The 23305-nt window shown below is 39.0% G+C and overlaps 1 protein-coding gene across 4 annotated transcripts in view; it reads left to right on the forward strand.

The window, feature by feature from the left end:
- Positions 1-23305, forward strand: part of AKAP7 (A-kinase anchoring protein 7) — a gene marked incomplete at both ends in the record, with an annotated part of 130388 nt that overhangs the window by 81907 nt on the left and 25176 nt on the right. For 2 of the 4 annotated variants that reach the window (XM_079716300.1, XM_079716301.1), the window contains one exon: positions 12857-12905. In XM_079716300.1, coding sequence (XP_079572426.1) covers positions 12857-12905 — 49 coding nt within the window. Of the gene's footprint in view, positions 1-12856; positions 12906-15285; positions 15355-23305 lie in introns of those variants that run through there. The other 2 variants (XM_079716299.1, XM_079716298.1) reach the window with 2 other exon arrangements.

A 23305-nucleotide genomic window follows, 5' to 3' on the forward strand; every position in this document is an offset into this window, starting at 1 on the left:
CCCCATATCTCCTCCCTCTTGCGTCTCCCTCCCACCCTCCCTATCCCACCCCTCTAAGTAGTCACAAAGCGCCGAGCTGATCTCCCTGTGCTATGCAGCTGTTTCCCACTAGCTATCTCTTTTACGTTTGGTAGTGTATATATGTCAATGCCACTCTCTCACTTCGTCCTAGTTTCCCCTCCCCCGACCCTGTGTCCTCAAGTCCATTCTCTACGTCTGCATCTTTATTCCTGTCCTACCACTAGGTTCATCAGAACTATTTTTTTTTAGGTTCCATATATATGTGTTAGCATATAGTATTTGTTTTTCTCTTTCTGCCTTCACTCTGTAGGACCAGTAAAAATGTGCTTCATTGTGCTTATCTTATGAAGGATTTAATAGTCTAAGGCTACACTTTTGTTGGGCTTTAAACTCTTATGGTTTTAGTCACTATTTCTCAAAGTTTGGTCCATGGATCCCCGGCAGTCCCTGAGATACTTTTAGGGTCTGTGAGGGCAAAACTATTTTTATAATAATACTAAGATATTATTTGCTTTTTCCTCTGGGTTAACATTTGCACTGATGATGCAAAAGCAGTGGTGGGTAAAACTGTGGGTTACCAGTGTGAATCAAGGCAGTTGCAAAAAAAAAAAAAAAAAGCCAATTTCACCTAAGAATGGTCTTGCTGAGTAGTAAGAATTATTAATTGTATTTAATCTCAACCTTTGAGAATGTGTCTTTTCAATATTTGTGTAACAAAAATGGGAGGTGCTCATAAAGCATCTCTGCATATTGAAGTGGGAGATTAACTCAGGGAAGAGCACTGTGTGGTTGTTTAAGTTGCGAGCTAAAATAGCCACTTTCCTTCATGGAACACCATTTTTTCTTGAAAATTGACCCATGGACATTTTTCATTTTCACACTTGGGTGTTTGGCAGACATCTTCTTGAAAATAAATAAACCTGTCACATCAAGGACAACTGACATGATTTACTGCTAATGATAAAATTCAAGCTTTCAGGCAATAATAAGAATTTTAGAAAACTAATCTATTACCATGAGTTGACAGATTCCTAAACTTAAAGACTTTCCCCCACTTTAAAAAAAAATGTATTTATTTTATTTATTTATTTTTGGCTGCATTGGGTCTTTGTTGCTGTGCACAGGCTTTCTCTAATTGCGGCGAGCAGGGTTAGTCTTCGTTGCAGTGCATGGGCTTCTCATTGTGGTGGCTTCTTTTGTTGTGGAGCACAGTCTCTAGGCACATGGGCTTCAGTAGTTGTGGCACGTGGGCTCAGTAGTTGTGGCTCACAGGCTCTAGAGCTCAGGCTCAGTAGTTGTGGCACATGGGCTTAGTTGCTCCACGGCATGTGGGATCTTCCCAGACCAGGGCTCAAACCCGTGTCCCCTGCATTGGCAGGCGGATTCTTAACCACTGCGCCACCAGGGAAGCCCCCCCCCTTTTTTTAATAGAAAACTTTGTACACAAAAGTAGAGAACACAGAGTAGAAAAAGGAACTCCATTTTTCCAGTTTATCTATCACACTATCTGTCTTTACTTTATTGAGGTATAACTTATCCACGACACTTTTACCTGTTTAAAGTGTATAACTTGATGAGTTTTAACATATGTATGCACTTGTGAAACCATTATCATTATCAAGATACTGAAAATTTCCTTCACCCCCAAACATTTACTTGCTTCCCTTGGTAATCCATAAAGACTTACCTAATGAGATGGTGTTATATTAATGAATTTTTTGATGTTATATAATGAAATACGTCAAAATATGGAGAATCTGCATAACTCAGTGAATCAGTATTTTTAAAATGACTGGTGTGTGTTGTTACAAAGACATGCATGGATAAAAGACCCATTAAAAGGTCAATATAGACCACAAGATTTGACTGTAAAGAGTATGAAAAGTTCATTGTTATGCTTTTAAGATTCCACATTGCAACTAAACTTTAAGAAACTACAACTTGTCAAGTTTTGATGTAATATCAAAGAAGAATATCCACAGTTATCTGAAAAGGCTATTATTCTCTTCCTTCTTCTAAATATACTTCTATGTGAGGCTGGATTTTTCTTATACTTCAAATGAAACAACATATTGCAACAGATTGAATGCAGTATCAGATATGAGGATAAAACTGTCTGATTAAGCCAGACACTAAAGAAAATTATGAGAATGAAAAATAATGCCATTCATTTCACTAAAAAAAATTTTAATTTAAAAAATATAGGTATTTTCACAAAACATTATTTATTATAACATATAGTGGATTTATTATTGATATTTTGAAAGGAATGAATAAATAAATTTTTTAGAATTCTGTTTTAATTTCTAATGTAGTAAATATTGACAACATAATCCAAATAAACAAAAGCTCTTGGTAGGGAGAGATTGTAGATAAGTTTTAAGAATGTTAAGGGGTCCTAAGGCCAAAACATTTAAGAACTCCTGATTTAGTTCATGTGTCCAAGAAAACTATGAAAAAATTTAATCCTCAGACAACATTCCAAACTTAATTTTGATCAATATTTCCTACTCTTTCTTTGAACAAATTAATTTTGGTGGCTACTCAGTTATCTCTCTATAAAATATAAACTAGGTTGATCCCTCTCTCCTTAATTTTTCTGTTCATCCCTTTTAAGTTTCCATTTAAGCATTCTGTGGTAAAAATGTGACAAGTAGAAAAATACCCAAGACTGACAATAGCATATCTATATGAAACGATGCATTAAAAAAAATCATTATTATGTGAAATTTATATTCTATAATACAGGAATGCCTCTTTTGTGGTAGGCAGGACCAAAACATTTTGTCTTGTTTTCTTTTGCACAGGCTGACAGGGAGATGATTAAGAAAATTTCATCTCTAGTTAGACTGAGTAAGATGAATCTACCTCAAGCATGTTAGAAGAGGGAAAAGTGAAAAGACAGTTTAGCACCTAAGGGAACTGTACATTTTTTTTTTACTTGAAAACTTAATTATCAAGTAATTTAATAAGAGCTGAGTGCAAGGTATTTAATTATTTACTCTATGACACACAAATTGAATAACCATGTAATTTATTACCCAGATGGATACTTGTAAGTGTACTATGCTGGGTTAAAAGAAGAAAACCAAGAGTATCCTGCTTTAAATGGGACTTACATCAGCCTACCTAGAAAGCATAGTGTTCTTGAAAAGTGGAACCTTTGACGTGGTAAAATATTATATTTCAAATGCCAATCTTGTTCCTTTTTGTAATGTAATTGTCCTCTTCTTACAATGTTTCCTTGATGAAACCTGTCTTCTAAAAAGAAAGTGAAGTTTCATTATTTATGCCCCTAATAAAATTGAAAAGCAGCTGATAGTTGGAACTCTCAGCTTGTTGCTTTCCATCTGCTTGAGTTAGAGGAAGTTGCAGGGTAAGTAACTGAGCAAATTAATCATAATGATGGCTCACTGTATTTTAACTGGTATATCAGCTATTAATCTGATGCTAACACAGAGTGGCAGCTGTGGCTCAGGCTATTTTGAAAATCCAACATCTGTTGGCCTGGCTTCAAACCTTATGATTTATATTAGATGCCTTGGGAACCTTACATATTAAAGGGGTAGTGCTATGTGGTAAATTTAACTATGTGACAAATTAAGCATCACTGCTAGAATGATGCAGTAATAATTTGTGTTATTTTATGATTTATGTGTACAGCCTCTGATTTTAAGTGTATTTTAGAAAACATGAAAGAAAATATTGAATTCCAAATAAAAAGAAAAATAAATGAGTGAAATGATTGGAGGGCAGATTCTGCAGTCAAAAGAAGCCATTAAGATATAGGGAATTAGTCTTAGGAGAGCCTGCCTAAGTTGCCAAAAGTTATGGCTAACCTATCACATTGCCTAATTGCCTCTGAACATGTTTTTTCACCAAACTAATTAATGATTATTAATGTTTTAAACGTACTTAACACAGTGCCTGACATATAAAGTTATAAAAATGTTAGTTATTAAGATTAATGGCACTACTAGTTATACTAGAATACTTATTGCAACAGTATTCTTACTTTCCTAACATCAGAACACCCAGTCAGATTTTTATAAATTTGCCTCATTCCTAATGCTGTCCTTAAATTGGCATGGATTAACTGGTGCATTTCAAAAATAAAAATGCACATATACACATATATGATATATCTATCAAGTGCCTTTTTGTATTTATGTAATATTTTATATTGCACACACATATTTATATATAATTTATGTATAAAAATACAATGGTGAATATGGAAAACTGACATTTTTGGGGAGCTATGGGAAAAACACAATAAAGTGTTACCTATGTTTTGTATAAAATACCTAAAGCACTATCTGTAGCTAACAGGAAGAACAACATTTTGTCAATTCATGAATTGTGGCTCTATTTGATCTTCTATTGACTAGGGTATTCAGGGGAATATTTTGTTTAGATTCTGGCTCTGAGTACAGGAAACTACATTTGATTATCATGTTTTATATTTCATACCAGGAAACCATAGCTGCCAAATATATTTTCATTGCTAACAGCTCTGATCAAAGCAAAAGCTTTTACTTAAGAAGTCACTCTTAGCCTAATATGGTTTACAGAAAGGGAGTTCACAGTTTTGCTCCAACTATGCATTTTTAGCAAGAATTTAGTTGATAAGTGTGGCATACATTTATCTATATACGATAGATTTTTTAAAAAATCTGGGCTTCCCTGGTGGCACAGTGGTTGAGAGTCCACCTGCCCATGCAGGGGACACGGGTTCGTGCCCCGGTCCGGGAAGATCCCACATGCCGCGGAGTGGCTGGGCCCGTGAGCCATGGCCGCTGAGCCCGCGCGTCCGGAGCCTGTGCTCCGCAATGGGAGAGGCCACAACAGTGAAAGGCCCGCATACTGCAAAAATAAATAAATAAATAAATAAATAAATAAATAAAATAAAAATAAAAATTACCATGCCACCCTTTATCAATTCACTTTTTAGGGCTTTTATCTTTTTTTGCTATACAAAATTATTTATAGAGCTTTTCAAGAACTTTTCTAAGTTTAATTGACCGAACAGTAGATACCACATTTTTATTAAAAGTTAAATATAGAACTCTTCTGAGTTTTGCCTCTTCTGAGTCCATTCTCTTCCCGCCCTGATTGCTGATTGGCAGAGCTGTCCCTTCCCTGTGAGGCGGTGGGCTTTAGGGCACGTGGGCTCCACTTTCGCCCTGATTGGTTCCATTCTTCTTGCCAGTGATTAGTTTAGGAAGTGGCACGTGACCCAGTTCTGATAAGTGAGGGGAAGTCTGCTTGGGACCTCAGAGAACAGTTTTCTTGATGATGCATAATTTATTGGGAAGAGAACGTCATTTTTTAGCTGGAAATTGTTGAGTATACATGCGATCCCTGGACTTAGCAGCATCTTAACCACAGGGACACTAGGTGACTTCAAGCCCATGTGCTGAGTATGGGAGACTAGAAGGTGAATCTTGATGATCTTAAGTCACAGAATTAACCAACCTTAGAGCAACTCTACCTCAGATTATGGGAGGTAATGACATTTTGAAAAATTCGTAACCTCTTGAATCAGGAGTTTTTTGTTACTTGCAGCTGAATGCATCCTAACAGATACACATTTTGGATGTAAATTACAAAATGTATTAACAGAAAATAGACTCAGTGTTTTGGGTTTTTAAGCACAGTTTTGATAGTTACTAAAACTTGTTAGATGAATCCATAAACAGAATGAATACTGACATAGAGTATCAGATGAGTGTCAGCCTAGACCATGGTGGATCATGAGACCTGAGACCTGCCGAAACCAATGTTGATTTAACTGCATTTCATCTAGTATAAGAGAATTTTCTTTTCCTTATCTTGGGGATTCACTTTCATTCTTCTGTATCACTTTAAATGTTATTAGAGGAAAAAAACTTTAATAATTATATACTGAGTTATTAAAGCACCTTTTATTTGAAGTCTTCAAATGCTTTACATAGCAGGAAATGTGACTGTTGTCTTGCTCAAGACAAACAGTGAACCACTTTCAGAACTACACATATGGAGGATATTCTACATAAAGAATTAGGACCTGTGAAAACCCCCCAATAAGTTGGGAACTGTAGAACCAAGTTTTGTGTTGTTTACATTGTTAAACTACAAATAGAATCTACTTATTGGGTCCTTTTGGCTTTTTGAAATACATGTTTTCTTCCTATGAAGGATGTTTCTTTCTCTCTGAAAGGTTCAGGGCATTAAAGGATTAAAGGCACTTGAATAAGAAAGCAGCCATATCGGGTAATACAAATACTGGCCAGCAGATTAAGTGTATTCTCTGCTTTTCTTTCTTTCTGTTTTTAAATAGGTTTTAACATGCAAACATTTCCCTTGTCCATGAGTAAGTAACTCATGTCAGTTTTTGTGAATTCATTGTTAATGCCTGCAAAGAAGCACAGACTGTAACAAAGCAGGCCTGAACAGTATCTGCCCAGGGTAGATGACCGTTCCCGGCCTTTGTCGTCCTGGTCCTGCACTGCCTTCCTAAAACTGTCCAATGGGATTTACCACAATGCAAATGCTGGGCTTCCTTCTGCTCCCTTCCCGCGTGCCTGCACATGTGGGCCCCCTACCTTCCTTTGACCCAGGCTTTCTCTCTCACCTCCTCTGCCAGCACCCCTCGACTCAAGAGTTAACTTCATCCCAAGAGCCGACGTGCTTATCACATGAGCACATACTCAGTGTGTAATAAATAGCACCTGGAATCAAATTGAATTGATAAAATGGTATAATACAAATTCAAGGTGTCCAGGTACACACCGTAACTTCTCAGCCCTTCTCCCAGCCCTGCTGCTGTCTGTTCTCTGAGCAGGGAAATAGATTCTCTGCCCTAATTGATTTCTCACCATTAAGGAAAAGGCTTCAGTTACATACCTTGTTCAAGGTTTGGCCACATACCTAGAAGAGAACTGACTGAATAATAAGCAGGGTGGAGGTATTTGAAGCTGGGCACTAAGCTGGCATGTATCAGTGGAGATTGGGAAGGACATCATGGATTGGTAGGGAAGGACTTCCTTTGTACCTCTGGTTACCTGCTTGTTTCCTCTCCTTTCCTAAATGCACATGGTATGTTATGTTTTTCTCCTTGTGTTTCATATATAGGAAAAAACACATTGTCTTTCCAATTACCTACTGAAATTGTTTAGCATATGGCAGTTTCAAATGCAGATAACTATAACTTTCAGTTTTTGAGAAAAACGGCTAAAGCACTGCAGAGAGAAGTTAAAAAGTCTTTGTTGAAAATATGACTAAAGTAAGAATAATGTTAAAAAATAATTCTTGGCTCCCAAATTTCTGGTTGGTCAAGATTCTTTTAGCTGGTAATTAAAAAGGACTTTACTGATGAGATTTACAGATTATCCTTAAAGTTTTTCAGTTATAATTTTTCAGTCTCTTTCCTTTGCAGATAGACCCTCATAAGAACAGCTTTCAAATATCAATATTTAATGATGTAGTTTCAGAACCTTGCCCTTTGGGTACAAAATGGCTACATAGATGTAGCATGACTCAAAATGGAGTAGCATCTATGTGATAAATATATGCTTACTGTGGATTGATTACTGAGAATTAAAATTTGGTTTTACAGGAACACAGGGAAACAGAATACAATACTGAGTAAGTCCATCTAAACTTCTTCAAGCCCAGAGTAACTGCTTGGTTTTTGGTACACTGATGTCAACATAAAAAAATTGGGATATATTCCAGAACATCCCAATTTTTATGAATTGTGTTTCCATAAATTGTCAAGCATTTCTTTTTTCTTTTTTAAATTAATTCATTAATTAATTTCTGGCTGCGTTGGGTCTTCGTTGCTGCGTGCGGGCTTTTCTCTAGTTGCGGCGAGCAGGGGCTACTCTTCGTTGTGGTGTGCGGGCTTCTCATTGCGGTGGCTTCTCTTGTTACGGAGCACAGGCTCTAGGCACTCTGGCTTCAGTAGTTGTGGCACGTGGGCTCAGTAGTTGCGGCTTGCGGGCTCTGGAGTACAGGTTCAGTAGTTGTGGAGCACGGGCTTAGTTGCTCCACGGCATGTGGGATCTTCCCAGACCTGGGCTCGAACCCGTGTCCCCTGCATCGGCAGGTGGATTCTTAACCACTGTGCCACCAGGGAAGCCCCAAGCATTTCTTGAAGTTATGTAACTTTTCACTGAAACTGTGACATTTCTTGGTGTAACAGTTTCTGTAAGAGTGCTACCTGCTTTATAAGGAAATCTTCCTGAAGTGTGCCTTCTGTGCTTAAAGGCATGTCTCCTAAGGCTTGGTTCCAGAATTTGGAGGGATAAAGCGTTTTCCCCCTCTTTTTTTTTTTTTTGTTTTTTTTTGTTTTTTTTTGTTTTTGCGGTACGCGGGCCTCTCACTGCTGTGGCCTCTCCTGTTGTGAAGCACGGGCTCCGGGTGCGCAGGCCCAGCGGCCATGGCTCACGGGCCCAGCCACTCCGCGGCATGTGGGATCCTCCCAGACCGGGGCACGAACCCGTGTCCCCTGCATCAGCAGGCGGACTCTCAACCACTGCGCCACCAGGGAAGCCCTCCCCCTCTTTTTACACTTCATGATTTGATGTCCTCTTTCTCTCCACTCTTTTGAATACAGGAACATTTACTTTTTCTTTTCTTTCTCATTTGCTTCTGTAAGTTGTCAAACTCAGATTTCCTTTCTTAATGAATGGGAGATCTCAGAAGAATTGGTAATCTGTACAGTTTTACAGAGTCAGAATATTACAGTGAGATTTTTTCCCTTAGAGTCAGACTTTTATAGCAAGGTTGCCCAGAAATCCAAATATACATGTTTTCAGTTATAGATAGAAAATAAAGCCAAACAATGACAAAGAGAATAGAGTCTTTGGTCATAGTTAAGAATTATATTTTCCCATTGGAGATAGTAATCAGAGCTGACATTTCAAAGTACATGAAGAAGTGGCAGCTGCTGCCCCCTCATACATTTTAGTTTTATTCCTGCCATTTCAACCATTATAAAAATTGAAACAGCTATAGCAGATATGGGCAACTGTTTTAACCATGATTTGTTTGTAGCAAGGCCTGTGAGAAAAGAAAACATGAAAAGGTTATGGTTTTAAATTTATGAACATGATATCCGATATTTTTTCTCATTGATGTTAACCTTACTTCTTTTTCTAATCTTCTAGTTATGGTAGATCTCTATGTATTACTGAAAGGAGTCTGTTAACCCCCTAATAAAACCCTACTAATATTTTCTAGGATTACTTGTGAATGGTCCAAGTTGCTCTTTTTCCTGGAAGATGAATGCTTCCCAGGGTTGTTCTGGTGCCCGTGTTCTCCCTTGAGTCATTTTCCCAAGGCATAGCAGGCAGCAGGGCTCCAGCTCCAATAAGGGATCTGTCTTTAGGTCTTTGTTTTAAAATAGGATTTTAAATACTCTAGCACCATTAATAAAAGGATCTGGTGACAAAGCATGAGAAACCAAGGCATTTACAACATATTACCATAGAGCTTGATTAAATAACTATTTTTCTGAACATTATTCTGAAATTGTAAGAGGTTTCATAAAGTATATACCTGATACCACACACAAATTGTGTTGAATAATACAGAACTCTGCAATGAGATGCTCAGGGCTTATGCAGCCAGACAGATTGAACTCAAATCCCATTATTGTCTTAGTTCTCTGAGAGATTTTGGCCAAGTTACTTTCCTGAGGTTAAGTTTTTCGCCCGTGCAGTGGGGATAGTAATTGTACCTATACCTCAGAGCCGTGGTAGGGATTAAATGAATGAGTAAATGTAAAGCCCTTAGCAAGTGCCTGGTATATAGTAGGTGTCCAGGAAATGTTAGCGATTATTTTTAATTTTAACTTACAACTTGATTGTTTTGTGAGATAGGGATGGGTGAGGAGGGGCTTACATCTTAAACTATTCTAGTTAGTTACATACTGACATACTGTTGTATTTCCAAATAATTGGGTAAAATATGGCTACTTTCTACGTCCTTCTGAATGATAGCTACTCAGATTTGCGGGGGGGAGGGGGCATGGAATGGCAGGGAAAAAGATCTATTTTTTTCACCAGAATTCCATATATATAGCTTGTTTCCTAAATGAAAACATACAGACACATGAATTTCTTAGTTATTTTTGAGTTGAAAATTTGTGTATATGAAAACTTATGAAATCTGTAGAAGGAAAATCACATTTAATTGTATGTTGAAGGAATCATCTTTATTGAAAAAATCCAAAACTATGCAGTGTAAAAACCATTCTTGGAAATCCTGAGCTAGGAGTAGTCATAAACCTACAGGGTGAAATTACAGCCTTTCAGAACTGAGAAAAACCTTAGTGACCTTGAACTCAGACCCCATCCCCTCTTTGAGGTTAAACGATGTGCTAATTATTTGCACAATTAAAAGCCAGTTTTAAAACTCCTGCCTTGAATTTCTCAGTTGTTTTCTAATCTTTTATTATGGTTAATTCACTTTTAACGCTTATGAAAAAAAAAAAAAGCCTCTAACATAGCCACGCCACTTGCCCACCCCGCCTTGGATTGCAGGATATCCTGAGATACACACTGTTACTTAGCTAATGATACAATTTATATCTTTCATTCTTTTTTTTTTTTTTTTTTTTTTTGCGGTACGCGGGCCTCTCACTGTTGTGGTCTCTCCCGTTGCGGAGCACAGGCTCCGGACGCACAGGCTCAGCGGCCATGGCTCATGGGCCTGGCCGCTCCAGGGCATGTGGGATCTTCCCGGACCGGGGCGCGAACCTGTGTCCCCTGCATCAGCAGGCGGACTCTCACAACCACTGTGCCACCAGGGAAGCCCTGTATCTGTCATTCTTAATTGTATGTTTTCAGTAGTAGTGCCAACAGGGACTAATTAATAAAGTGAAGTTGGTAGGATTCATCGCAGAATGTTATCCCCTGGATGCTGCACTGGAGTGAGGGGTCTTCTTGTTTGGAGTTTCCATGGATAAGCAGTAACTCAAGATGGCGGCTAGGGGGGCCAGAAATTTGTAGAGGAGGAGGTGAGATTGCTAGCTGGTGCTGGGAAGACTGAGGTGCATATAGATACACTGCTCCCACAGTCTGTTCTCTTCTCCTTTCTCTCCTCCCAAACACTACCTACTTTCCAACAACAAATTAAAACTTTATATTGAACTTACCAGATTTACAGATGAAGAAATCAAAACTCAGACAAAGAGGTCAATGTTTCAGAACTGTTAATACCTGACAGATCTGAGATTCAAACCTCTGGCTTTTTATTTCTAAAGGTTCTACCACTACACCAATGCCGGGATTGGGGGATGCCAGGAGTTGCTCATTTTCCTCAATGAAGAGTGTTCACTGCAGATATCTCTTTCTTTAACACAAAAAGTAATGCTTAGGATTTTAAAAATTGACAGGTTTTATTCTTCCAGACTGCACACTCTTTTTGTTCAGATGAATAGGAAGGTAGATACACTGCCTGCAGAACTGCGGGCAGTTTTCATTATCATCCACTGCCCTCTCCTTTCAGTGCCTGGTGAATGGGTGTGAGTGCTTAGCTGGGAAGTCGAGGAGTAAAGTTAAGAGTTTGGGTGGTGGGCTTCCCTGGTGGCTCAGTGGTTGAGAGTACGCCTGCCGATGCAGCGGACATGAGTTCGTGCCCTGGTCCGGGAAGATCCCACATGCCCCGGAGCGGCCAGGCCTGTGAGCCATGGCCGCTGAGCCTGCGCGTCTGGAGCCTGTGCTCCGCAACGGGAGAGGCCACAGCAGTGAGAGGCCCGCGTACCGCAAAAAAAAAAAAAAAAAAAAAAAAAAAAAAAAAAAGAATTTGGGTGGTAACCCTGGCACTATGAGCAGTCTTTCCTTCTCACGGTGTCATAAAATAAGGCTCTTCCCAAGATAAGATAACAGATTTGGAACGGTTACATGAAATCTTACGTCATGAAGTTCAAAATATATCGTCATGTCTGGAAATCAACTGCTTTGTTGTCCCTGAATCTGCCTAACCACCTTGTGTTTTCATTAAGAAAGATGCTATTATCGCTGATCTTTTTCTCAGCGATGCTTCTAGATTTGGGGCATTTTGTGGGCTACTGACATACCTGATGCTCTAATTTTAAAATTCATAGTATTGGTTTAATGCTTTAATAGAGGAAGAAAGCAGTGTTTCAGAAAGCAGGTATTTAACTTTAAAAGATAAGATGTAGAGTGCAGACGACAACTGGTGTCCTTTTACCACCACCCCCCCACCCCACCCCCCCCGCATTTCTACCCTTCTTGCAGCTTGAAGTCCATGGTACTTCATTCAAGTGTGTTTTCTGTGTTCTGCAAGGTCAGGTTCCCTATTCCTAAAACAAAGAAAGAAAAATCTCCTGGGGATGAAAGAAAGCTCTTCCTCTTTAAATGCAGACAGAAAATCTGGGGTTCTTTCCCCCTTTGAATTTCCCTGTGTAATTACTGCATTTGTCTGCAGGAGAAAGGACCGGTTGTGGTTTGTTCTAGATTACCTTTCTTAAAGACACATCCGCAGAGCCACGCAGCGCACGTGGCACTCACCTCAGGGCGAGAGCTCCCAGTTTTGCGAGAATTAGGCGAGCGGAGGGCCACTTCTTTCCCCAGAGCAGTTGCGTAGGGCTAGAGCCCGGGGAGGCGGAGCCTTTTTGCTCCCGGCGGCGGCGAGTGCCCCCTCCTCTGCCTGCCTGCCTGCCTGCCTGCCTGCCTGCCTGCCTGCCTGCCTGCCGGCAGGGTATCCTGTGCAGCCACTCGTCGTGCTCCTGTGCTGCTCCGCGGACCGTGGGATAAACCGCAGTCGCTCTTTGGGGAGCCCGGGGAGAAGAAGACCAGGAAGGGTAGAGAGCACTAGTGCCATGGGCCAGCTCTGCTGCTTTCCCTTCTCAAGAGATGAGGAGAAAATCAGTAAGTGTGATTTGTTCTGTGCCAAATCCTAAGTGCCTGGCTATTTTATGTGGCTGTCTTCTAGGGATAGTTTTGTTTTTTTCTTATGGGAAACATAGCAGACTAATGAGCTGTGATTTTTCTTGTGCATTTACTGAAAGCATTGGTAGATGTGTGGTTAATAATTAACTGTCGAAGTACAGCAACTCAATGAATAGAGCTATGTTAAAGATACAGAATACCGAAGTCATTTTTCGTTTTCTTCTGTTGGTATTTTACAGCTCGTTTTTATCACACTATCTAGAGTCAGAATTTAATTTTGAGTCTCTTTATATCACTGCATACAGTTTGATAAATTTTACACGCCAGACTTCATTTTTCTTATCTGAAATTGGGATGTTTTCAGAGCAATGCTCAATAATAACATATAGAGAAGTAAAGCTGGTCCAAAAATGACATATATTATACATTTGCAGATATTTTCATGTGTCCTCTGCTTTGTTCTCCATGGAGGGAATTCGGGTGTAACTGTAAGATCCCTTCAAACAAGTGATGCCACTTTAATTTCTGCAAAAACTTCACTGAATATTTTTAAACTAATGTCAGACAGGTTCCACATCTGCTTATGGCCGAAAACAGAACTTAAATTGATGACATTGCACTGAAATTTCTTACTCACTGGCTTATGTGTGTGCACTTACATTTCAACTTTGTTAAAAACAGTACTGGCATTGCAGTTAGTTTGCTGAATAGAATTTGCCTTAATGGCAGTTGCCCCCAAATATTGAATTTTTAGTTCTTTTTCAGTAAAATGTTTACAGACATACTAATGAAAATTTGCAGCCACATTTATGTCACATCAGTGCTTTATTTAAATCAATTTAAATAGGTCAACAGAATCTCTTGATATCTGATTCAGATACTCAAAGATACACATCTGGCTTGTATTTCCTGCTGCTCATTCCTCAGGAAACTAGCCAGGGACAGGTTTAAAAATAATTAATACATATCTTATACATATTCACTTGGGAAAATAAGCCAGTTTTTTTTTTTTTTACAAGAAATCTTCTGAGAATGCTGTGGAATAAATGTTGGGAGGCTTTGGAGCGTTTGCTTATTAACAAGAGCCCATAGCTGTGCTCTAAATTTTACTTGTGAAAATGATACTGTACAGTAGGCGATGGTCCTGAGCTTAAAACCTGAGGTGACTTCACAACAGAATTGTTCATTTTCTAACAATGAGCATTGGTATTCATTTGGCAGCGTGAAGCTTTTCAGATATTTGTCAGAATGATCCATTTGTAGTTCCTGAGGGTTTTGGTTGATTGATTCCTTGAGGAAGATCTCGATCTGAAATACCTTGGTCTGGACAGATGTCGGGAGAGTGAATTCTTTCCTTACCTTTTTCCACTTCCTATTCCACTGCTCCAGGTTTTCTTGGAGTTCCTGCTTTCCTTGTGTTCTCTTTCTCTTTGTCCCCTGTCTGTAACTGAAGAAATCAAGTTTCACCTCAATGAGGAATTTGCTCTTTTCTGTCTTTCTCACCTGGGATCCTTGGAGTGCAAAGTCTTCTGTTTTACATACAGCGCTTCTCAATATTGATCGACAGGAGGTGCTTTTGGGGTTTACCTTCTCAAGTTACAAAATTTTAAAAAGAAAATGAAGATAAGACACTGTGTCTGAAGCGAAGTTCAAATCTGAAAGTGCAAATTATGGTTAGAATCAATGCATTTGTGCCCCCTTTCTTCTTCTTCACCCCCACTGGTCCCAGATCTTCCCCGTTCTCTCCTCATTATTCTTTCATCTGTCTTTGATTTTGTCGTTACTTCACTGTTTTTCTCCTCCTAATCTGCTCCACGCTCTGTTCACATACCACATCAGCTGTTTTCTGGTGCTGTGTTTAATTTCTCTGCTACGGGATGGTCTAAAGAGAAGGTTCTCTGCCAGGCACTGCTATGCTGCTGGTAATACATGTCTACCAGTACTTACAAAGGGGACTTGAAAAAAAAGGCAGAGAATTCCTTAGCCAGCATGCTTCAAGAAACATGTAAATTAGCACTAACTATAAATATACAGTTCATAAGCTATGTTGATTGCATGTAAAAGAACCCATAGTAGACATTTGGGAGGGCCCGATCTTGCTAGTGGATTGTACAGTAACCTTCTGGGTCTTATGCATCTTCGTGGACCCCACCTCGTAGCCTTGTTAGCCTGCTCTGGGCCACATGCTCAGTGAGGACCTCCTAGCCGCAGAGCACAAAAGTGCTTATGCCCACACCCTTCTAATTCTGCTCTAAAGGGTGGTGGCCGTAGAATGTATCTTCTGAGAGCAGCTCAAATGGAGAATTAAACAAGTTTTTGGTGAAAGTTGAAATTTATGGTTGTCATTCTCAAAACACAGGTGAGTTGGGAAGCCCATCCTCTGTAGCCCTGCAGAGATACAGAAAGGAGGTACCCAGCTGGCCAAGTGGTAAGAGTCAAGTGGTCCCTCTCCCCTCCTGCTGCTGTTTTATCCTGCTTTTGCCCTTGGTGGTGGTGGTAGATAGAAAGTATTCTCATTTCATTGATTTATTAGTGCTACCATTTTAATCTATTAAGAGCAAACAAAATGATTTTTTAAAAATCAACTAGTTGTGTAAGGGCTATGTTTGTGTGGGAAGTTAACTGTATGCACAGCCAGAAATCTTGGTAATGGGGTGAATAGTCAAATACAGTAGAACTCATCATGGTTTATTCTTCAGTTAACGCAGCACAAAGCAGCTAGACCCTTTTTTGTTTAAATCCCAGCAGTTGAACATTTTCTCAAACTGTATACTTTTTGGCCACAAAAGGTAGAATAGACTGACAATAAATGCATATTTCTTGGTAGATTAAGTACTTTCTATTGCTACACAGGACCATATTTAACCTGAAACATTCCCGTAGATATTGTAGGATTAACAAATGTTGTAGATAGTCTCCAATGTAGTTTTTGCTGAATTCTTCTATAGCGCTTGTGTCCTTTGAATTATCGCATGTCTCATAGTGAGCTTCCTGAAGGGAATGTTCATGAATAAGAATGTTGTTGCACAGGCTTACTGGCCCCTGCAGTTTATCAGACTCACTAAATAAACCTGAAAAGGAAACTTAAATCACTAAAGAGATATCCCTATAACTAATTTAGAAGACATTTTACTTGCTCCTTTCCTAGTGCAAATTTTCCCTTTTTTTTTTTTTTTTTGTGGTACGCGGGCCTCTCACTGTTGTGGCCTCTCCCGTTGCGGAGCACAGGCTCTGGACACGCAGGCTTAGTGGCCATGGCTCACGGGCCCAGCCGCTCCGCGGCATGTGGGATCTTCCCGGACCGGGGCACGAACCCGTGTCCCCTGCATTGGCGGGCGGACTCTCAACCACTGTGCCACCAGGGAAGCCCCAGATTTTCCCATTTTGCAGTACATTTGTTTTATGTAGAATGAAACAGGTGAATGTCCAGAGATGAGCCAAGCCTCCTCCCGTGGTAGTTTGTCATAGGAATGTGTCGTAGGGGAGAATGGGACAGCTAATGAATGGGTGCACTGACAACTCAGTTACTTTCTAGCCCTGATCTTCTGTGATGCTGAAAATGAAAGAGTATTAGTATGTATTTTAACAAGACACATATCTTAATTTTATAAGTATGTGTTTAAACAGTACACAGACATTTTACTTTTATATATGAAATATGTTTCAATATAGTCTTTATTTTTTATTTAAAAAATTTTTATTGGAGTATAGTTGATTTACAATGTTGTGTTAGTTTCAGGTGTACAGCAAAGTGAATCAGTTATGCATATACATATACCCACCCTTTTTTCTTTTTTTAGACTTTTTTCCATTTAAGCCATTACAGATTATTGAGTAGAGTTCCCTGTGCTATTCAGCAGATTCTTATTCATTATCTATTTTATATATAGTGGTGCATATATGACAATCTCAATTTCCCGATTTATTCCCCCCCCCACCCCTCCTGTAACCATGTTTGTTTTCTACATCCATGACTCTACTTCTGTTTTGTAAATAAGTTCAGTTGTATGTTTTTTTTAAAGATTCCACATAGAAGGGATATCATATGATATTTGTCAGTCTGACTTATTTCACTCAGTATGACAATCTCTAGGTCCATCTATGTAGCTGCAAATGGCATTATTTCGTTCTTTTTTTATGGCTGAGTAATATTCCATTGTATATATATACCACATCTTCTTTATCCATTCCTCTGTTGATGGACATTTAGGTTGCTTCCATGTCTTAGCTATTGTAAGTGGTGCTGCAGTGAACATTGGGGTGCATGTATCTTTTTGAATTATGGTTTTCTCTGGGTATATGCCCAGTAGTGGGATTGCTGGGTCATATGGTAGTTCTGTTTTTAGTTTTTTAAGGAACCTCCATACTGTTCCCCATAGTGGCTGTACCAATTTACTTGCCCACCAACAGTGCAAGAGGGTTCCCTTTTCTCCACAACCTCTCCAGCATTTATTGTTTGTAGATTTTTTGATGATGGCCATTCTGACCGGTGTGAGGTGATACCTCATTGTGGTTTTGATTTGCATTTCTCTAATAATTAGTGATGTTGAGCATCTTTTCATGTGCTTTTTGGCCATCTGTATGTCTTCTTTGGAGAAACGTCTGTTTAGATCCTCCACCCATTTTATTTATTTTTTTGCGGTACGCGGGCCTCTCACTGTTGTGGCCCCTCCCGTTGCGGAGCACAGGCTCCGGACGCGCAGGCTCAGTGGCCATGGCTCACGGGTCTAGCCGCTCCGCGGCGTGTGGGATCTTCCCGGACCGGGGCACGAACCCGTGTCCCCTGCATCGGCAGGCAGACTCTCAACCACTGCGCCACCAGGGAAGCCCTTCCACCCATTTTTGATTGGGTTATTTGTATTTTTGATACTGAGCTGCATGAGCTCTTTGTATATTTTAGAGATTAATCCCTTATCGGTTGCTTCATCTGCAAATATTTTCTCCCATTCTGAGGGTTGTCTGTTTGTTTTGTTTATGGTTTCCTTTGCTGTGTAAAAGCTTTTAAGTATATTTAGATCCCATTTGCTTATTTTTGTTTTTATTTTCATTACTCTAGGAGGTTCAGTTTAGTCTTTTTGGGTGGGATGAGTTAAATGAGCCATTTATAGTATTTTATAAATATGAGTCAAATCTCAAGGTGGTTTGTTTCTGATGATTTGGAATTTGATGATATAACATTAATATATAAATTGAGGTAAGCAGTTTGTTAATTTCATGCCTGGTGAATGCTTTCATTTTTGAACATTAATTACCATGGTGGTTATTGTTCAGTTATACTCAGAGAAGCATTTAGATTTTCCAGTTTTCCGGAAGGCTTCCTATAAACGCTACAGCCATATACTGTGCTCTTCTCACTTGCACTTAGAAACACTGACTTTACGGTTATCTTTCAGACATGTGCTCTGTTTCATCTCATAGATTTCAAGCAGGACCCAGGTCGTATACCTCTCTTCATAGCATCAGATCCCAGCAGGTTCTCACTTAGACACTGCAGCATGGGCCCCAGGAAATGTGTGATAGGGAACCCCACATCAGTGGACAACAACATTCATTTTCCTTCCTTAGAAATGTGTTTCTGCAGGGGATACAGCATGACTCCAGTCTCTTGCTGCCTATTGAATACAGATGGCCCACCCCTTGGCATGCAGCTTTTACTATAGAAAGAGTACAGGACTAGGAGAAAGGAGACTTGGGTGATAAACCCAGCTCTGCTCCTAACATCCAGTCTGACACTGGGCAGGTTGCTAATATCTCTGGGCCTCAATTCCTCATATTTAAGAAGTGGGGGTTGAACTACCATGATCTTGAAAGTTTCTTCATTGTCCCTTAGAGCTAAGAGTCTAGGAAATAAATATTATAGATATGATGCAGTTTTTTCTTCTTCCTGATCTTTCTCCCCACCTCATCCTCATTCTCTTCTTTTTAATTTATTGAATGCTTACTGTGTGCTAGGTACTCTGCCAGGGCCATTTGGAGAACTGCTTATGAAATGAAACTATTAGAAAAAAATGCTTCCCATCTGTCCCATTTAAGAGGGGAAGTGGCTGAAAGCTAGTAGTTTGAGGGACTTCTCAGTTACGGTCCTCCAGGGGTGCTATGGGGCCAAGAGCTTGTAGGAGGCTGGGACGCCAGGCAGCCCATTATCTGCTACCTCCTTTCTGAAGCGATGAAGCACAGCAAAACCAGTGGTGCTCCGTGTAACCTGAGCCTACATTGTGCCTAAGGTTTCTGTGGGTGACATTGTGGTAGCAACAGTAATGTGCAATATCAAACATTTAACCCTAGTCACTAAAAATTAGATTTTTCCTTTATTAAATAATGTATACCCAAGAGGTTTATGTTTCAAAAATTAAGTATTGGAACATTAGAGCAAATGCTAATAGTTACTATGCCTATATCACCTCCCTGGTTCCCTTTGTTAATTCATAGGCTATATGGTAACTGAATTTTTTGTTGCTGATTCTATGATCAAATGCTAATTTTCATTGGGAGTACAAAGGTTGTAGAATTTTTCCCAGCCCCTAGTGCAGTCCTTGGCTGTTGTGAGCTCTGCCTAGATGCCTTGTCAAACAATGTGATGCTACCTGTCTCTGTATCTTCTTTCTTGGGGGCCATGTGAAAAAAGGAGTGGGGAATCTGATGTACATAAAGGTTTCGGTAAATAGAAGAAAGCCTCGAACATTACCCCTTCCTGGGACATTTGCCTTTAACAAGACTGAATTATTCCAAGTGATCTTGGGAAGTATTTGTAGTAAAATAATAAATTAAGATATTGACTGAGCCCAAAATAATTTCTAATGAAGGAATTTCAGGCAACTAGTAAACTCTTTCAGGGCATCTGATAAGTCACTTCCTGTAGATAGTTGCCTTCTGTTTAACTAAGTTGACCCTGCCTAATATGTAGATCTTTGAGCTTTCATCCACCAACTTCTGATGCCCACAGTAAAGAAACTCAAAAGAGCCCCTGAACTCTCAGTGCTGAAAGAAGAGGATTTTGGAGGCAAAGGGACTCGGCTTGCATCCTTGGCTCTAGTATTTATTATTCTAAGTAACTTCTCTAAGCCTCTGTACCCCCATTTTAAATGTCTACTTATCATGAGAATTAAATAAACAAATGTCTATAAAATGCCTGACACAGTGATTGGCTAATAATAGACCCAGTAAATATAATTTCTCTGTAATGAATGAGAATGTACTGTACAACCATAGTCACCTTAGAAGTCAACCTGGCAGACTATGGTTTTATTTCCATCATGCCCAGGAGGGGAAAAAAGGGACTTAGAATTTCAGACCTTGAATTGTTTAGCAGCCTTACAACATTTATCTTTGTAGCTTCCCTCCTCTTCTCCTTGGGGTTCTGTCCATCATGATGCCATGCTTCCCTGCCCTGGGAGAGACATGTGGTCCATGTGGAGTTAACCATAGCCTTCCCTGAGATTTGATGGAGGATCTATCTTCCTTTCGGGTTGTGAGTGGAAAGGATGTAAGCATAAGGTCGCTAGCTGGTAGGGAGTGAGGGGGAGTCTTCCTGAGAATGAAGCACAGAAGGAGGCCAGAGAAGGAGAGAGAAAGAGATAGTCCTGTTGATACTGTTTGAGCCTCTGAGTTCAGCTTTGACTGAGACCTTATCTTATGAAGCAATAAATCCTCCTTCTTTTCTTTGTTTAACTTGCTTGGGTTAAATATTTGTCACCTGCAACCAAAAGGCTTCAGATATATTCTAGAAGACACTCAGTGTGTCTAAGGGTACATCCATTCTGGAGCAAATATTTATAAACCTATTGAAGAGGTAAAAAGTCTTTGATTTCTTCTCAACTTTCATGTTCCATTTTAGTGGCAATGAAATTTAGCCTTAAGTGAGAGCTGTTATGAAGAGTAATTCACTTCACTTCAACTAATAAATATTGTTGAGCATGTCACATTTGGAAAGCCCTGAGCCAAGTGTTAGGAAGATACAGTGATGATACAAGGTCCCTATTGTTGGAGGATTTCTTTTTAATTTACATGGCTTTTTAAAAAGAGATGTTTTGGGTCCCAGTATTTATCACGCTCTGAAGGGAGAAAGCCGGGATGAAAGATCTTGATGCTCTCAGTCTAACAAGCAGAGCCACACCCCTTCATTCCAGGAAAGTTACAGAGCTAAGTCAGCCAAGTCCAGTGAAAGTGAGTTAATTACCACTCAGAGTGGAAGTTACCTCAAGCTCCTATCACAGGCAGCGGATACAGCTTGACGCAGGCAAACACAGTTTCTACAACAAACATTTTAGCAAATAAAGTTCCCCTTAACAAACATTTATAATGTCAAAGGTACAAGTTAATGGAACTTGGAATTATTAACACCAACCTTTCTGCTGTATAGTAACGTTCTTTGCCCTTAACAAAAAGTCGTAGGCAAAAACTGAACTATATGATGAAAATATAAAGAATGAGTACAGTTTTCACTATATACTGAAAATATAAAGAGTAAGTATAGTCTATGCTAACTAGGATATAAGTGATGTTAATTTTACTAAAGGCTGAGTCAAAGATATTTGAGGCTTATAATTTTCTGTTTTTACACCCCCCCAAAACTTAGGTCTTTAGTCAAGGTCATTTTTAAACCTCGGATATATATACAGAAAAATTACAGTGCCGGGAGAAAGTGATGTAAAAACAGGGTACTTGGAGTACATGGAGAGAACTCACCCAGTTGGTAAGAATCTGATGGAAAAGGGTGATTCACTTTTTTTTTTTAACGTGTCTCAGCAGTCTCTGCTCCCCCATCCCCGCAACTTTGTGGTTAGATAGCTGATGTTGGCATTTGCCATGTGAATTATACCAAGTTTCAGTTTGATACCTCACATCTGACTGTTAGAGCAAAAATAAAATTCACACTTTCTAAGCATTTAAAATACCCAGCTAAAGTTAGCTGTGAAACTCAGCTTTTTGAGTTTTGATTGGTGTTTATGATAACTAATAAACTGGCAAGCAGTTGATCTGTTAATCTAAAACTTTCTATCTAGATCTATAGCAGTCAAAGCTTATTTAGAATTCTGACAATCAGGAGTATGTCAGGAGGCTGGAAACCACATCATAAGAAGAAGGCTGAAGGACTGCAGCTGCTTAGCTAGGATGATAAATTAATTGTCTTAAATTATTTGGAGGATTCTTTAATGTGGAAGGGAAAGAAATTATTCTCCATGGCTCCAGGGTGGTAGAATTAGGACAGTGAGTGTTCATTTTAACACATTTTCTTTTGGTGATTTTAGGAGCCAAATGGTAAAGATATATTTACCCAGTAGTATTCTAATTATGTTTGCATAACTCCCATTTTAAATAACGAAAGTACTGAATGGAGCCCTAAAAGAGAAAGAAGTTATCACAGTCAGATTTTACCTTAATACTTCTTAATACATTGCCTGAAAGAAGATATTTTAAGGTAACGTTTTCCACTGTTGTAAGCCATCAAACTCTTTCTTTAAGTGGAAGACCACAATTTTTATGAAAAAAAATGTATGCCTCATTATTATTTCATAGTTTATAATGACTGTTAATGCCTATTTTAAATTAGTAACTTTAGGATCAACAAACTTTGTTTAAAATAGAAATGTAACATACAACTTTGGGTTCGAGTCTAGGTATACTGTTGTATCACCTAAGCAGCACGTAAAATGTTGATTACTGAACTCTGTAGTAACAGCAGGCAGTTGGTATCAATAAGTCCTAGAGATAACACGCTAAGGTGTATTGCCTGTTGTATGATTGTCTTTGTGAACGAAATATTTACGAAAACATTTTGTCCAAATTTACATCTATTTTAAATTAATTTCCATAATATGGGTATAGTAAGTTTAAGATAAAAATTCATTGTGATGCTATGTATAATATACACTATCCTTTACTTCATCTTCAATGTAAAATTAGATATACAGATTTTTAGATTTTATAAAACCTAAAAAGTATATGTAAAACTATGAAATTTGAATATTAAATTAAAAGATAGTAAACAAATTGTTTTGTAGGGAAGCAAGTTCATGAAGTATACAATTTTTAGCAATATTTTTTAAAAAATTAGCCTCACAGCTGCTCTTAATTTTGTACCCTTTGCCTTTGTCATTTATATCTTAGTCCTCTGTAAATACAGCATTGTGAGGGAAAAAATACAGAAATAGTTTGTGTCAGTTAGGATCCAGTCAAGAAAGTCAGAGTTACACCAGTTATTTTAACAGAGAGAATTTAACACAGGGAATTCGTTAAGTTTTGGAGGAACTTTTTTGTAAATTACATGCTACAGTAATTCAAATTAATTGTTGATGTTTCTAGGGAAACCACTCACCCAGATCAATTTAACACACTTCAGGATTTACTTGCTGGTGGTGGCTGTGGCTTCCGGCATCCTC

Source organism: Hyperoodon ampullatus, assembly GCF_949752795.1.
Source record: "Hyperoodon ampullatus genome assembly, chromosome: 12".
NCBI classification, from domain to species: Eukaryota; Metazoa; Chordata; class Mammalia; order Artiodactyla; family Ziphiidae; genus Hyperoodon; species Hyperoodon ampullatus.